Source organism: Marmota flaviventris, chromosome 16, assembly GCF_047511675.1.
Source record: "Marmota flaviventris isolate mMarFla1 chromosome 16, mMarFla1.hap1, whole genome shotgun sequence".
In the NCBI taxonomy this organism is placed as follows: Eukaryota; Metazoa; Chordata; class Mammalia; order Rodentia; family Sciuridae; genus Marmota; species Marmota flaviventris.
This window is the reverse complement of record NC_092513.1, coordinates 24776478-24793442: the sequence shown is the minus strand read 5'-3', so window position 1 is coordinate 24793442 and position 16965 is coordinate 24776478. Positions and strand designations below refer to the sequence as shown.

The 16965-nt window shown below is 36.1% G+C and overlaps 1 protein-coding gene across 2 annotated transcripts in view; it reads right to left on the bottom strand.

Moving 5' to 3' along the window:
- The window catches only part of Dym (dymeclin), a 345904-nt gene that overhangs the window by 181527 nt on the left and 147412 nt on the right, over positions 1–16965 (bottom strand). For both annotated transcript variants that reach the window (XM_027948972.2, XM_027948971.2), the window contains exons 11-13: positions 12675–12800; positions 11875–11988; positions 10808–10902 (exon numbers count right to left, since the gene is read on the bottom strand). In XM_027948972.2, the coding sequence (XP_027804773.1) occupies positions 10808–10902; positions 11875–11988; positions 12675–12800 (335 nt within the window). The remainder of the gene's footprint in view (positions 1–10807; positions 10903–11874; positions 11989–12674; positions 12801–16965) is intronic.

Here is a 16965-nt window from a genome sequence, read left to right as displayed (position 1 = left end):
CTAAGCATTCTCTACATATTAAGTTATTTATTCTTCACAGTGGCCCGGGGAGGACAGTGCCATTTTATAAATGAGGAAATACAAATGAACAAATGATAAATGCTCAAAAAACTCATACTATACTATTTGTGATAAGGAGTGTCTAGCTACCCTTTCACAGCCACCTTTTCCTGGTTCACCTCTTAGATCTTCTAGGGAGGCATTCTCTCTTCCCTCATTTGTTCCATCTCTGGTACCTCTGATTCACTGTGCATTATCATTCATTTTAAGTCTCTTTACCTTCATCTCATTTCTCCTGTTAACACAACATTCGCTTGTCTTAGAAAAGATGCCTTTTACAAAAACCATGAAATATGTGCAATATATCAAGAAAAATATTTTATTAAGTCAGTATATTTCTCTTATCTGGCCTTAGCATTTTATAACATATTAGATATCACATGTATGAAGAGAGAGAGAGAGAGAGCGAGAGAGAGAGAGAGCGCGCAAATGCGCGCGTGCCACTCTTTTTCTCTCTTCTGTTCTAAAGTCACATGCCAGGAGCTAGAGTCCTAAGTCTGCTTCTGCAATAGTTTTCACTTAGACTAGTAACATAGTAACTAGGTTTCGATATCACCACATATGAAAAGTACAGATTGGTCACAAATGATTTTTTAAAGTCCTTCCAAATCTATAATTTTAAGATTCCATAAAATTTTACCAAATTACTTTATCAATTATAATATTAAAAATATTATAAATTATAATAACATTATAACAAAAATATTCTGGGTTTGTCAAAGTCACTCAGACCAAGGCTTTAGGGGTTGTGTTATGGACATTGACCTTGAGCTGGAGATTCATTATGACAAATGTGTAAAGCAGAAACAAAAGAGCCCCTTCAATACTTCTAACATATATAAAGCCAATGCATTTACAAGTGAGAGAGAGAACCTAGGGCAGTATCAACTAGTTACCTTAATGAAACAGTGACAGGCATTTCCAATCAGCAATACAAATGCACGACCAGGTAGAAGATGTTGGGGGACAAATCTTCAGCAGTATATTATTTCTGCATATCTTAAAAGCAGGTACACAAACAGCCTTGTGCTCTGGATTATCTGTTCATAGATGTTTATAAAGTGAATAGACTCTGAAGAGATAATTGAGACAGTATCTCCCTCCACAACAGAGGGCAATTATTGTTGAATACATTAAAGATCTCTCCTTCCAAATTAAAGGCTGGGCAAGTTTTTTGAAACCTGCTATACAAAATTATGGCTTTCCAGGCTCAGGGTTCCTCTCCTGCAATGCAACCCACGATATTTGCAGGGGTTAGCTGCCTTGTCATGTTGTCCTATGGGCAGATGGAACCATACAAGAAAGTGATGATACTCTGGCTCCTACTAGTGTTATGTTAACTATAAAATATGTGATAAAAAGACAGTAATGTACTGTTCTTTGTCTCTGATCCAGGAGTCCTGAATTTCCTACCAGAACCTACAACACTGTGGGAGGCTAATTCGCTAGCTTAAAAGCAGGGAAAAAATCTCAGATCCTTCACAGTACAGCAGACAGAAATGGATGCTTAGAAATTTGGGGCTAAGAGGACAAAGTATGAGACATATCTCTCCACATACCCACTTATCTCTACAATGTGATATGACATCTATAAAGCTCTAAGAAAGTTATTCTATTTAAAGTTATGTTTAATTTCCTATGTAGCAATTTTGTCCATAAAGGTCTCTACTCAAAAGAAATAAAAATTCAGATAAATGTGTGTGACATGCTGCTTTAAAACCTAACATTCTATGGTGCTGGGGTTGTGGCTCAGTGGTAGAGCACTCACCTAGCACGTGCAAGGTGCTGGGTTCGATCCTCAGCACCATATAAAAATAAATAAAATAAAGGTATAGAAAAATTTAAAAATAAAACAAACGAACAAATAAATAAAAAAAACCCTGACATTCTGGATGTGCCAGCAATCTAAACTGAAATTAAATCAGTTATAAAGTTTTCACATGTCCCATCAAAGTCTGCCAAGACACTCAGTTGTATGTTACTAATAATCCTCCAATTAGTTAGAAATTTTCAATTGGGAACTTAAAATTTTTCAACTTGGAGCTTTTTAAATGCTTTCAATGTAACTTCTTAAGAAAACAGTAAACTAGAAAAGCAAACCATAACAGATTTCTTTTAAAAATTTAGCTGCCTTCAAAGTACCACTGTAGTAGGAAGCACAGGAAGCCAGATTTCTAAGGCAAACATTCCTCCTTCCTTTCTTGGCTAATGCTCTGCCAGGATCAAACAAGGATCAGCAAAGACCACAGCAATGGAGAAAGTGGAACCTGTTTACTGCCTGGGCATAAGGCAAGAACAAGTTAATTCAGTCTTTAAAAATGAAATAGGCCTCAAATGTAACTCAGAGGTACAGCACTTGCCTAGCATGCGTAAGACTACTGCAAACAAACAGAAAATGAAATCATGTGCATTTAAAAGAAGTATTTACCTGTGAGCCATTGTTCAGATCTCCCTCCAATCTAAATAAAAATTATTATTATAAACTTTTATTTACATCCAATGAGACTTTTATTTTCTTCCTTTATAGAAAATACAGTCAACTTGATGACCTTCTGGCCAGGGAATCGGAATCTAGGAATATTAACAGAGACCAAGAAAATCTTTTGCACAGATGTTATCCAGATTTTATTTTCTGATGCAAAGTATCTTTAAAATGTTATAATAATATAAAAGACATGCAAAAGTCTTTATAAGCCATTATTGACTCTCACAACACTCACACAGAGTAGTTATATCTTATTTTAGAGATGAAAAACAGAAGTTAAAGAACTTTCCAAGATTTTGAAACACAACTGAACTATTCATTGTAACTCTTTGTATCAAATAATTCCTTCCCTATTTCTTGACTACAATGATATTAGATAGTAAAATAAGGGTCAAATTCAATTAGTTTAAAAAATAAAATCACTACAATTTCTAGATACGACAAATGGTATTAGTCTAAAATGAAACTAAGAAATCTCAAAGAGGACTTTAGAGGTGGCAGGCATACAGAAGAAGATCAATAAGTATTAATTGAATTAAAATAAATTTTAACATCAAAGATTAGATGTAAAAATATTATTAGAGTTTCAGCCTAAAGGCACATAGTCCTTGTCCTCTTTTCATGCTTACTTCCCAAGACAAATTTCAACAGGTCATGCATATAATACCTGAACACGTCCACACCTGTTGGTTTAGAAACAATTAACACAACCTTACTGTCTTTACAACTGTCACTTTAGGTTCTTAACTACATGGAAAAGCAACTGGCCTGAGGGATACGGAGTAGCTAAAAGAATGGCACCAAGGGCTGGGCTACTTTGCAGAGTACCATAGGCTTCATATAATTCCTGGGAGTTTAAATGCACAGTGCCAGGCAGGTTAACATTCTGCTAGTCTGGCTATGACAGTACTGTGGAATGAGCACAGGCTTTTGATTTGGGACAGTCACTTACCTATGGTATAAAGCCAACATCCTACACTGTATAAGCCCCCCAGCCTTTCACCAGTCTTAAAAAGCAACAAAAGGGAAATAGCAGTGAGAAGCTGAAAGTGACAAGAATGAATTTATTATTAAACTTATCACTTTAAAAACAGGACAGTATTCCTAAACTGTCATAACCAAGAGAAATGCCAAATATCATGTTACTGTATTATACATTGAAAATATGTGTGTACAGAACAGATTCACGCCAGTAACGAACATGGAATTTGCTTATTAATATTCTCATTAAGCTTTTTGTTTGTTTGGTTCAGAAACAATCAACCCATGAAAATTTAATTCAGTGGGGACAGAAGTGAGGAAGGCTGATAAGGTTAAGACTAGAAAATATTATTCAAAGCAAATTTGATTGCATGGGCCAGAAAGGTGTTTATTTGCCCAAAATATAGGAGCTATATGTCCAGAGTTAAATAAACAATTTGTGCTTTTGTAGTTTTCAAAAGAGTGCTGGGTGAGTAGAGTATACACCATCACATGTGCAGAACAGGAAAGGCAGCTTATTAAAAATGCCGTCGTGGGACTAGGGAAAAGCTGCATAGCCTGGTTAAAATTTGAACAGTAAGTGTTAACTACTGATGGCTGTTAACTGTAAAGTGAAAGAATAAATAAAGTTGTAAAGATTTCTAAATTCTCAAATTATATGACCAGATTTTACCAAGAAGAACAACTACTATTACAAATTATTTTAATTAAAAATCAAATTGATGTTTTGTGTTAATTTATTCTCAATAAGTTTGAAAAACCAGAAACCTCTCAATCATGTCTTGCATTGTCTAGAGCATTTTACAGACATGTTGTCATAAATTTCACCAGCTTTGAGTAGCAGCAGATTACCTGAAACGTGGCTGAGTTATATTAACTTACATGAATTTCCAATGGTGGGTGCCAGAACCAAGCTTAAAATCCCAGATTGCCAACCCATCCTCCAAAAGTCAGAACTAAGTATTAAGTTCTATAATATGCCTCTCTGTAAAGTATGGTAAAGAAATGTACAAATCTTTTTTGGGGTGTCAAGGGGTTTACTGGGATTGAGCCTAGGGTGCTTGATCACTGAGCCACATCCCCAGCCTTTTCCATTTTTTATTTCGAGACAGGGCTCACTAAGTTGCTTAGGGCCTCTTTAAGTTGCTGAAATTGGCTTTGAACTTGTGACCCTCCTTCCTCAGCCTCGTGAGTCACCGGGATTATAGGCATGTGCTACCACTGCTAGCTGACAAGTCTTTTATCTCCTATATTATTGCTCTGCACAAGCAACAAGATTTGCAATTTCACGTCAAGCCAGTGTGTCACTGGACAAGTCAAGACTCAAGTTCTCTTTCTTTTGCCTACTTCTGAGAGAGCCAGATTTTCTAGCATATAACTCTCTATCCATGGCCCTTCTTTCCAGCTCTTGCCCTAGTAATTAGCTGCTGGGTCAGAAACTGACAGTGATCCACGGGCTGCTACAAGGAAATTAATAGAACCATTTGGGCACTTTTCCCTTTTAATGTGAACGGGAAACAGGAAGGAACTATGCTAGGTTCCAAAGTAAAAAGTACCTGGGTCCAAAGTAAAAAATCTGGGAGCTGAATGGAGGGGAAAGGAGTGGCAAGTCAAAGAGGCCATTGCAGACTTCAGAAAAAACAAAAAGAATACAAGCTGTGTGAAAGAAAGACCTTCAGAAAAAAGGTAATATGGTCAGTGTATGGTCCACTTTTTTTTTTTGTAGTTCCAGACCACATTTATCCAGATGCAGAAATGTGGCTGTGGAAGAACAGAGAACTGTAATGATTCCACACAAGGAAGCAACAGTGGTTGTCAAGGAGCAATAGAAGACTAACAGTAAAGGCCAGTGCCCAGACAATGTCACTCTGAGGCAGGGTCTCTAGCTTTGATGCTACTTTCTGACACTTTGGGCTGGATAACTCTTTGCTGTGGGGGCTCGTCCTGTGCATTGTAGCAGGTTTAGCAACATCTTGGTGTCCACCCACTAGATGTCAGTAGCAACCTTCTCCCCAGGTGTGGCAATCAAAAACAAACTACAGATAATGTCAAATGTTCCCTGGGAAGCAAAATCACCCTCAGTGGAGAACCACTGCTCTAAGCAGGTTGGATGCTAGCAATGGGAACCCGTTTAATAATTTTAAGCAAAGGAAGCAACAAGGTCAGATCTGCTTTTTGAATAAATAGCAAGCAGCGTGAAAGGAGACCATGGAGGGGCAAATAGAGAGGCAAAATGATCAGTAAGACCACAAAGTTCGGGTTTGAAAATGGTGAACAGTAAACCAAGGCAAAGGCAACAGAGTCACAGAGGAGGGTACAAATGTGAGACACAAGGGCAGAGTTAGAACTCTAGGCTCAATGATATAGAATTTGAGGGTAAGGGAGAAGTGTGACAGAATTACTTGCAGGTTTCTGGCTTGGCAATTCAGGTAGCTAAGGTGCAGGTCATTATCTTGGATATAAAATTTAAAATAAAGAGTTCTTTAAAAATCAGCTAAACATAATAAAAGCTTACAGTAAGTATGGGCTGTCCAGGGAGTGAAGTCCAAAAGAGTCAGTGCTCAGCTACTAACACACAGTACACATTACAAATATTACAAAATATTAACTCGCTTAGTCCTCATCATCGTCCTTTGAGATGTTTTCATCTTATAGATGGGGAAACTGCTACACAGGAAGTTAAAGAACTTCTCCAAGATTCCATAGCCTGTCAGTTTTGGAGCTGGGATCCCAACCTTGACATGTAGCTCTAGCATGTAACTCTCTATCCCTGGCCCTTCTTTCCAGCTCTTGCCCTAGTAATTAGCTGCTGAGTCAGAAACTAACAGTGACCCACTTGACAGCTGGCTCATTCATTACCCACTACACTTCACTGCCTGCTGGTACATTTAAAGAGAAAGAAAAACAAAGGTCTAGATGAAAAATATAGATTTGGGTGGTTTCCAGTATACAAATGGACAGTTGGTAAAATTATAGAAAAGAAAATGTGTAAAGTCAGAAGAAAAAAAAAAAAAAAGGTAGAATGAGCTACTAGAGAAAACTACCTGCTAGGCAAAGGTGGAGAAGCCAGAAGCAGCAGCCAGTGAGAGGGATGTGAGAGGCAGAAAAGGAAAGTTCTAAGGCAGGACATTTGTACCCCAGGCAATCCTTTGCATATAATCTACTCTCCTCCATAAATGTCTTTAAAGTGAATCATTAACTTCAAACAAGGAACCTGTCAAAAATCAATATTATATGGCACATTCAAAATAATTTATTATAAAGTTGAGCAGAACTCAAATCATATGGGCTTGCAACTTTTCTAGACATTGAGAGTTTGTGAAAGGTACACTGTCTAATTAAAAATGAATAGCCAAGGCATCATAAGAAATCATTCTTTACATTTATATATAGCTAAGAAGATTTTAAAAGTTTCATTCAAATCCTTTCATAGCAACAAAACATGTTACTGTTATCCATTTTGTTGAGTATCACATGAAATATTGGCTCTTTGAAGTTTTGAAACTGACAGATATAAAACTATATCCTAAAAGAGGATTTAGAAATAGTATACATGAGAATTCGTCACTTCTCACTCAAAAGAGTTACCTGACTATCAGTAAATCTAGAGGTGCATTTCTCTGTAACTCTCTGTTATCTAAGAAGTTTTGTTCACACATTTCTTATCAAACTTTGCAATTCTAACCCTAAACACAAAAATATAGTAGGAAATAAGTTCCCTCAAGATACAAAAAGATGGACTCACTTCCAATTCAAGACAAGTATTTCCTTGGGTAATAAATCTTGATTTTCAGGCCAAAAATTTAATGTGCATACAAATCATTCAAAAGGATCAAGCTAAAAAGAATATTCTAACTAAGTAGGTCCAAAGCAATACTCATACTCTGCCATTTCTAACAAGCTTCCTCCTGAATGACATGGATTCTCTGGTCCACAATAGTTACTCAAATGTGGTCCTTGGACAAGAAGCACTGGCAGCACCTGGGAACTTGTGAGGATTGAGCTTCTCCCAGACACCAAACAGAACATAAGAATATCACCTACTGAAATGGCTGATCCTAGAAATCTAAAAGTTTTTTCCTTAAAATCCATCTACAACTCATTCACTTACTTTTTATATTTTGTTGTTATTAAAGATTACTTTTCCACTATCTAAAGCTTAGAGTCTCCAGTTCTCTCTGGCTCCTCACCTATAATCCCGTATGAGTCTACAATATGCCAATCAGATGGGACTGGTGATTTTTTACTACAAATCATCCTCCCTCTCAAGAGGTTTTGTTATGGTGGTTATAGTTGATACTTCCCCTCATCTGGGCAGCCTCTCTAGTCACTGCGCCTAATTTCTCAATGAAATGTGTTCTCACCATTCTCTGAACCAACAACTTATTCCACTAAGGAATTTTTATTTCATTAGAATGTTTACCACATTCTGCTGAATATAAGACATATTTATATGTGGGAGGCCAACCTTACGGGTGACTGAGTTACACTCCCCAGCTGGGTGCTGAGGCGCTCAGTCACAGAAATGGGTGTGTCTTGCTACAGCCCCATGGGTGAAGCTATGCTCACCTGTTCCTTTGTAATATAACCCCTTGCCCTGTTTAGGATAGAATCTTCCATGGAAGTGCCTTGTGTGTGTCCCCTTCTCTTACTGTGCCCTTGGGTGTGGCCTACCCAGGTGTCAGTCAACCTGCTGACAGTGGACATCATGAAGATAGACTCAGCCCCCTGAAACCTGACCCCTTGCCTCATTTGAATAGCTTCTCCTCAATAAAAGGGGTCAGCGCGTGATCTCGCTCTCTCTCTCTTTCTGTGGACCCTTAAGGTCAGAGGAGCCGTCACAGCTACCCCAAAGAAAAAGGTATTTGTGTCTCTTGTGTGGTTATTTCGTGCAGCCCAGTTAGCCCAGTTTAACTAGAGTGACCCCTGAGCCTTTTAGTTGCGAGAACAGAAACCCGTCATTTGTATGTACAAGGCTAGGGTCTTTTGACCTATTGCTGCTGCTGAACTATAAATTATTTGAGGGCAGGAATCTTTATTGCTAATTCTGATATTCCTTGCATTGCTTAACATAGTTCCTTACTCATATAATACTCAATAAAAATCCAAGAAAATGAAATAAAGCACTATTATTGTTGAAAACTTAATATAAACACTCATTCATCACAAATTTAAATTATGTTTTTTACTTTTTCAACCATGATTGATTTATTTTCTTTCTTTGGCATAACAGACATGAAAATTAGGCACAGGGCCTTTATTTTCATTTTTCCCCAACTCTAGAAAATTTTAATTTTTAATAACCTTACTTAATACATTTTATCAGAACTTAAATTCTGAACCAATTCCTTTGGCATTTTCATATTGAACAGAGTTGATCAGTTGAGAAAAATGAGTCTTATGATGAAATCTTTTTTTTTTTTTAAGAGAGAGAGAGAGAGAGAGAATTTTTTTTTAATATTATCTTTCAGCTTTTGGCGGACATAACATCTTTATTGTATGTGGTGCTGAGGATCGAACGCAGGCCGCACGCATGCCAGGCGAGCATGCTACCGCTTGAGCCACATCCCCAGACCTTATGATGAAATCTTCATAAAATCATCATAAATCTCTGCACCTATGAATAGAAAATGACTACAAAACAGCATAGAAATCATTAAATCTGTCATGTTGAAATAAAGTACAGTGGAAAAGATTAACTTTTGGAAACTAAAGTCTCTTCAGGATGCCTAACAATGTGAGAAGTATAAAGAGACTGTCAGGTCTACTTTAAATCATAAAGTTTAGGTTAGTCCAAAGTTAGCCAACTAAAAAAAAAAAAATCTCTCAAGCACAATCCCTTCAAATACAGTAGAATGTATAAAGACCAGACATAATTTAAATAATGAGTTAATGCAAAATATCCTCTATTATTCTGAAGATAAATAAAGAACATAAGTCAATTTCAAGTTACTACTAAAAATGAGCACAGGTCAATAAGCATATAACAAATGGGCAGAATATGAGATCAGAGCTTAAAAGTGATATGGAGTTGGGTTCAGCACCAATGGCTAGAAACAAAAACTAATCTTCTAAACTGTACTTCCCTAAAAGAATTAAAGAAAACAATGACTTTGCTGACATCTAACAAGTGTTCTATTTGAGAGCTGCTAACATTCAGCATCCTACTAGAATACAAAAAGTAACCACATGCTGAAAATCCCTGAAAGTGATATTTATTCATGATTAGTTAATTAGCTCTCTATACTTTAAAGATCATGTCACTGGCAGAGGGTGGGAAAGGAGTTTCTGATGATGACAGTGATGGCAGACAGTACAATGCCTGCCCCCCATCCCCACCCCCAAGTGCCCCAAATGTCACACCTTAATCCCCAAAACTTATAAATATGTTACCTAACATGGCAAAAGGGACTTTGCAGCTGTGATTCTGTTATAGATCTTGAGAAAAAGCAGATCACCTGGATTATTTGGGTAGGGCGGAAACAATCACAAAGGGTCCTCTAAGTGCCAGAGGGAACAACAGAGGAGGGCAGAGTGATGAGAAATGAGAAGTACTCAGTAACCTGCTGTTGCTGGCTTTGTAAATGGTGGAAGGGATCATAAGCCCAGGAATGAGGAAGCCTCCAACAGCTAGAAGAGATCAAGAAAAAGATTCTCTCCTGGAGCCTTAAGAAAGGAAAGCAGCCCTATTGACCTTTGATTTTAGCCTAGAGAGACCTGTTAGACTTCTAATCTATAGAATTGTAAGATAACAAATGTATGCTGCTTTAAGCCCATTAATTTGAGGCAATTTCCTATGGCAACAAGAAATGAACACAATGGTAAATTGCTATAAAAAGAATTCTCAGGGCTGGACATATAGGTTAGTGGTAGAATATTTGCCCAGCATGAGCAAGACCCTGATTCAAACTCCAGCACCAAGAAAAAGAATTTCCTCAAAACAAATACAGAAAACACCTTTAAAGTGTAACATGATGTTCTGTGAAATACTCAGCAAATATGTTGATTTTGTTTGCAATACTCATAAAAGCACCTGTTCCCCTGTAAAAAGATATCACACAATACCTACCACTAGAAAAAAAAATTAAAAGTAAATAAAATGAACTTTGATCAAAAAGTAGATGAGAAAACAGAAAGATATTTTCAACCAAAGAAGAGGGTGATGAAAATTAAGTTGGAAATTTTGGTATTTCTTACATTTAAAAAGAGACCAACATTGTATTCTACTCATAGGTCAGCCAGAAGGCAGAAACCACTATTTCTTTTAAAGCTTATATTTACCTGATGATCCTCTGTGCAGCATACTGATGGAGGGAGCGAAACTGTGCTGACATATTTGCTAGCGCTGCCAAACAATTTGTGTGAAGGTACTTGTCCTGTTAGAACACAGCAAGTTTAAAGCACATGTCAAATCTTCTCTACATCTTAAGCAAGATTAACTAGGAGCAAGTGTAAATTCAATTATTATTTATTTTAGAAAGTTCAGGTGCAACATTCCTTTTCTCTAGTTCCCAAATCCATAAAGTTCAGAGAAGTCAATGTTTTTTCACAACCCATCTAGAAGCAACTAACACAAAATATTATGCCACTGAAGGTGTCCATCATTCCCAGCATGGTGAACACTCAAATAGTTTGCTGTGGAAATATTAATGTTAAATATAGTGTGCTGCTTCAGACCCTAATGATCACACGTAATATAATACATACACTATAATTACCTTCCTAAAATACAATGAATTCTCTATACCAAAACACATCTGGCTCCTAGGGTCTCAGATAATAAATATGAACATAGATCTACATTAGCCCTATAGAGAGAAATAAGCAAAAATATTTAAGTTAACTGGACCATTTAGCTATGACTTCTATACATTACTTTCTTTGATAATATATTGCTATAGACTAGAACTGAAATTCACTCATCAGTAGTACATACAGAATCCAGTAAAAATTTTTCTTTTACTCTTTCAAGTATTCTCTCTCTTCTACATTTCTTTCCCATCTGAAGTCATATTTTCTCCTATTTACACCTTTTATACTTTGTTGTTGATGCTTTGAAAAAGGCAAATCGTGTTACAGTTCAGCAAAGATACATAACTTTGATCTAAATGTGTTGCACTGCTTGTTTTCTATTTCATATAAAATATCTCTGCTAGTATAGATAGCCATTAAATATTAACAGACATTATCCAATAATCATGCAATGGAGTGACTATATGCTGATGTGTATTTTCCCACTGAATTTCATGAGAATTTTAGTGCCCCCCAAATTAAGATCATTCTAAATTGTAGTCTTACTTATACTGTATGAATAAAAATTAAAGGAAAAAAAGCTGAGGAATACTTACTCTTGTCCTTGTCATATTGTACTGAATGGTTCTTATTACAACCAGAATCAGGAGACTCCCCAGTGAAATTTCAGTTAAAACCCGTTCTGAATACCAAGTAATATTTTTTAATATCTGTAACAGAGAAGAAAGGTTTAAGTAAAAAATAGTGCTTTAAGGAAAAAGGTACTGCTCCATGTCTACAGTTTTTGATAAGCTACAGCTTCACTCAGAAAGGTTAAACAGTAAATAAAAGTTAATTATGAGATTTTTTCAGTTCTAGCAAGTAAACGGAGCTAATGTGCTTGCTTCTTCCTTCTTAAAATAGAAGAGACAAAAAAAATAAGCCCAACCCAGTCTGAAAAACAGAGGAAGAGATCATTAATAGACAAAAAGGAGATATATCTGAAAGAGATATGGCATATAAGATAAAAGTGACAGAAAAAAGTGATTTGAAAATAAGAAAAGATAGATGCCTTTTGAAAAGTAGAGCTTTCCCAACAGAGTTCAGAAAACCTCTCCCGGTATGTGTAGGAGAGAGGCCAGGAGCACAGGGAACCTGACTTTCAGGAAGGATGTGCAGCCACCAGCTGTGGCTGTGTGAAGCAGGCAGCTCTGGAGAGCAACTCCAGGCCTCAGGGAGAAAGAACTGTTCCTAAATTAAGCTGAGGTGTTTCCACAGTAGATCTGTACCATGGGTGTCAAGGAAGAAAGGAATTACACACACAAAAACTGGGCATGAGAGGATTCCCCCAGCAAATTGTATGCAGAAGCATATCTGCACTGTAACTCTGACTGGGGTCAAAGTAACTGTAACTTACCACTTCATGAATGGACCTATTGAAGCCATCATCTTCTGTAAGGATCAATAATATTATAAGGGCCATATATACATGGTGTGAATTTCTTTCTTCAACATGATACAGAATCTCAAGAATTGGTAAAACCTAGGGAATAAAAACCATAATGTACTATTCCAATACCTTACTCAACTGTTTTAAACCCTTTACACTTTTGTACTTTTTACATTAATATCATAGTTATATTTGAATTTAAAGGAAAAAAACATGCAAACCCACTCCTGACTACATGCACTTCCCATAAGCATAGCTAAGAAACCAAGAAAGGAAATCATCCCTAACTCTAGGAAGGTCTATGAAAGTCTATCCAACCTAGAGACTGAATTTTCAGAGAGCATTTAGGGTCAGGGGCTGAAATGTTTAAGAAATCACATCACCTTGCCCCAGCCAAAAAAGGGGAGAAAAGCCAGATGCCCAGAAATTCAAGAATGTTTTCATGCATATGCTTAGTTTCACTAAGTGAAACTAAGCATAAACATGTATTACAGTATGTATTTCAATGTTAATAAGTTAAACAGACTACTATAGCCCATTTTTTCATGTATATTGAGGTTTTACTCTTCAGAGTATTTGTCCAGCATTTCATTTTATAATCCTGTTTCCACACAGACAAATTTAGTCTATTTCAAATCATTACTTTGACACCTTCAATTTGTTCATTCTCTACTAATTAAGTAGATTACTAAATGTATCTATTAAATATGAGCTAATTAGCTGCAAATTACTCTTTATATGAAACTACCATGAATACTCTCCAGTGGATGCAAGAAAACAAGCAAAAACTCTTATATTGTAAATCAGACAATAACCTGTAATGAGTTCACTGTACAAAGTTCCCACAGTGGTATGCAAAGCCATAAAAATAGATACATTCGGGAAGGTACACCTATGGTAGTTGTATATTACTCTTTTACAAGTTACAGCTGAAACTTTCTCTTATTTCTCTAAATTGTAAAGTGCAGATGCATGAACATCACTAAATTCAAGAACTAAATGCACCACAATAGTCATTGCTCTTTTTACTTTGTACACCCCAGGCATCTTTCTCTTTAGAGGTCCTTCTGATGTCAAATACAATATATTATACTCACATTTCACATTACCTAGTTAGCATAGTTAGATTCTGTATAGTCATTTAACTCAGCATTTGTTATTTCTGATTCTGCGGTTTTCAATAGATTTTTTGTGCCATGTCATTCTTGTTCTGTCTAAGCCTTAAGAAACACATTCATCACTACAGTGAATGTACTACAGGTATTACATACTGTACTACCTAACACACTCTTAAAACCCTGTACTTTACTGAACAAGACAGACAAGTAAATGGTATATTCAAACATATGAGCAATAATGCAGGAATATGTAATGGGTCCAAAATGAGTATGTTGGAATAGCGCTTGAATTTTTTTCTTTTAAACATTTTTTATTGAGCTATAACTTACATATCATACAATCAATCCATCCATTTAAAGGGCAAAAGTCAATGATTTTTAGGATATTCATAAAAATGAGTTAACCATCACAATTTTAGAACATTTTTATCTCAAAAAGAAATCCCAGGCTCTTTAGCTATCACCCCAACCATCCCTCTTTTCCTACCCTGCCCAACACTCAAAGAAACTACTTTCAATCTCCATAAATTTTCCTGTTCTGGGGTTTCTTTTTTTTTTAATTAATTTTTTAATTTACATATGACAGCAGAATGCATTACAATTCTTATTACACATGTAGAGAACAATTTTCCATATCTCTGGTTGTATACAAAGCATATTCACACCAATTTGTGTCTTTATACATATACTTTGGTTAATAATGTCCATCATATTCCAACATCATCTCTAACCCTATACACCCCCTTCCCCTCCCACCCCTCTGCACTATCTAGAGTTCATCTATTCCTCCCACGCTCCCCCTCCCTACCCCACTATGAATCAGCCTCCTTATATCAGAGAAAACATTCGGCATTTGGTTTTTGAGATTGGCTAACTTCACTTAGCATTATCTTCTTTCTGGGGTTTCTAATGAAGGGAATCTCATAAGATGTAGACTTTGGTGATTGCCTTCCTTCACTGAGCATGTTCCCACATAGTAGCATCCATCAGGATCTCATTCCTTTTTATGTCAAATATTATTTTACTGTACACACTTAATTTGTTGATGGACTTCTTGATTGTTTCTACTTTAGGACTATATTTCTACTCTACTTTAGGAATGCTGCTGCTATGAACATTTATTGAAAAGGTTTTTCTATAGGCAGGTTTTCATTTATTTTGAATATGTACTACCATTTACAGTGAATTGTTGGGTGATATAACTGTTTCAAGATCTGTCAGACTTCTCCAAAGCAGCTGCATGATTCCATGTACTAACAATGAATAAAAGAGCACATATCTACACATCCTTGCCAACACTTAATATTATTTAACTTTTTTTACTATAGCCTTCAAGTGGGTAAAGTGGTATCTCACTGTAGTTTTCATTTCCATTTACCTAATCACTAGTGATGTCAAGTACTGTTTTTATGTGCTGATTATTAGCCATTTGTATGTCTTCCTTGTAGAATGTTTATGCAAATCTTTCAAGCATTTTTAAATTGGGCTGTTTTTATTATTGAGTTATCAAGTTCTTTATATATTCAGACCCATGATTTGCATTCATTAACCTTGTTCTCACATCTGTGGACTCTTTTCACTTTCTTGATGGTATACTTTGAAGCACACAAATTTTTATATTGATGAAGTCTAGTTTATCTGTTTTTTCCTTTTGCTTTTCATGCGTTTGTTGTTATACCTAAGAATCATTTGCCAAATCCAAAGTCATAAAGTCTAACTCCCATGCTTTTGATGCGTTTTGAGTGAATATGGACATAGTTTGAAGCTCAACTCCATTCTCTCACAAGAGGCTCTCCAGCTGTCTCAACACCACTGGTTCAAAAAAGACTATTATCCCTTCCATACTAGTCTTGATTCCGACTAAAAATAAGCAGACCATCAAAATAAGGGTTTATTTCTGAACTTTCAAATCACTTCCATTCATCTATTATGTCTGTCCTGTGGCAGTAAAGTCCTAATTACTGGTACTTTGTACATTTTGAAACAATAAGGAAGTGTGAATGTTCCACCTTCATTCTTTTTTAGGAATGTTTAGGCTGTTCCAGGTTCCCTGTAATTCCATATGAATTTCAGAATTGCCTTATCAATTTCCATAAATAAGTTGGCTGAGTTTCTAGAAGGTATTGTGTTGAATCTGTAAGTCAGTTCAGGGACAACTGCCATCTTCACAAAGTTAAGTACTATGATCCATAAATATGGGATTTTTCCCATTTCTTTCAATAATATTTTCATAGTATAAATTTTGTACTTCCTTGGTTAAATTTATTCCTAAGTATTTTACTCTTTTTGATGCTACTGTGAATAGAACTATTTTCTTAATTTGATTTTTGGATTCTCCATTGTTAAGGAATAAAATTACAGTGGTTTCTACATATTGATTTCGTATCCTAATCCTATATCTTACAACCTTGCCAAACCCTTCTAATAGTTTTAACAGTTTTTTTTTTTTCCCCTGAGGATATATTAAGGTACTCTACACATAAGATCCTGACACCTGCAAATACAAATGTTTTACTCCGTACTTTCCCATTTAGATGACTTTAAGCCAGGCATGGTGGCACACACCTGTAATCCTAGTGACTCAGGAGGCTGAGGCAGGAGTATCACAAGTTTAAAGGCAGCCTCGGCAACTTAGCAAGACCCTGTCCCAAAATAAAAAATAAAAATGGGCTGGGGATGTGGCTCAGAGGTTGAGCAACCCTGAGTAAAATCCCAGGTACCAAAAAAAAAAAAAAAAAAGGCAAAAGTAGGCATCTTTATCTTTGATCACAGGACCAAAGTATTCTTTCATCATTTAGTATAGTGTTAACTCTGGGGCTTAGTGACACCCTTTATCAGACTGAGTAAGTTCCCTTCCTGGTTTGTTTTTTTTATCATAAAAGTTTTTATCATGAAAGGGTAATAATTTTGACAAATGCTTTTTTCTGCATTTCTTTAAATGATCATGTGATTTTTAATTTTTACTCTGTTGACATGACATTAACTGATTTTCAGATGTTGAACAAAGCTTATATTCCTGGGATAAATCCCACTGGATATGATATATAATTACTTTTAGAACAGCACTTTAAATCTGAAAGAATTATTGAAACTGAGATCTGAAGAGTTATGGGAGTTGAGAAAAAGGGCAAACAGACTTC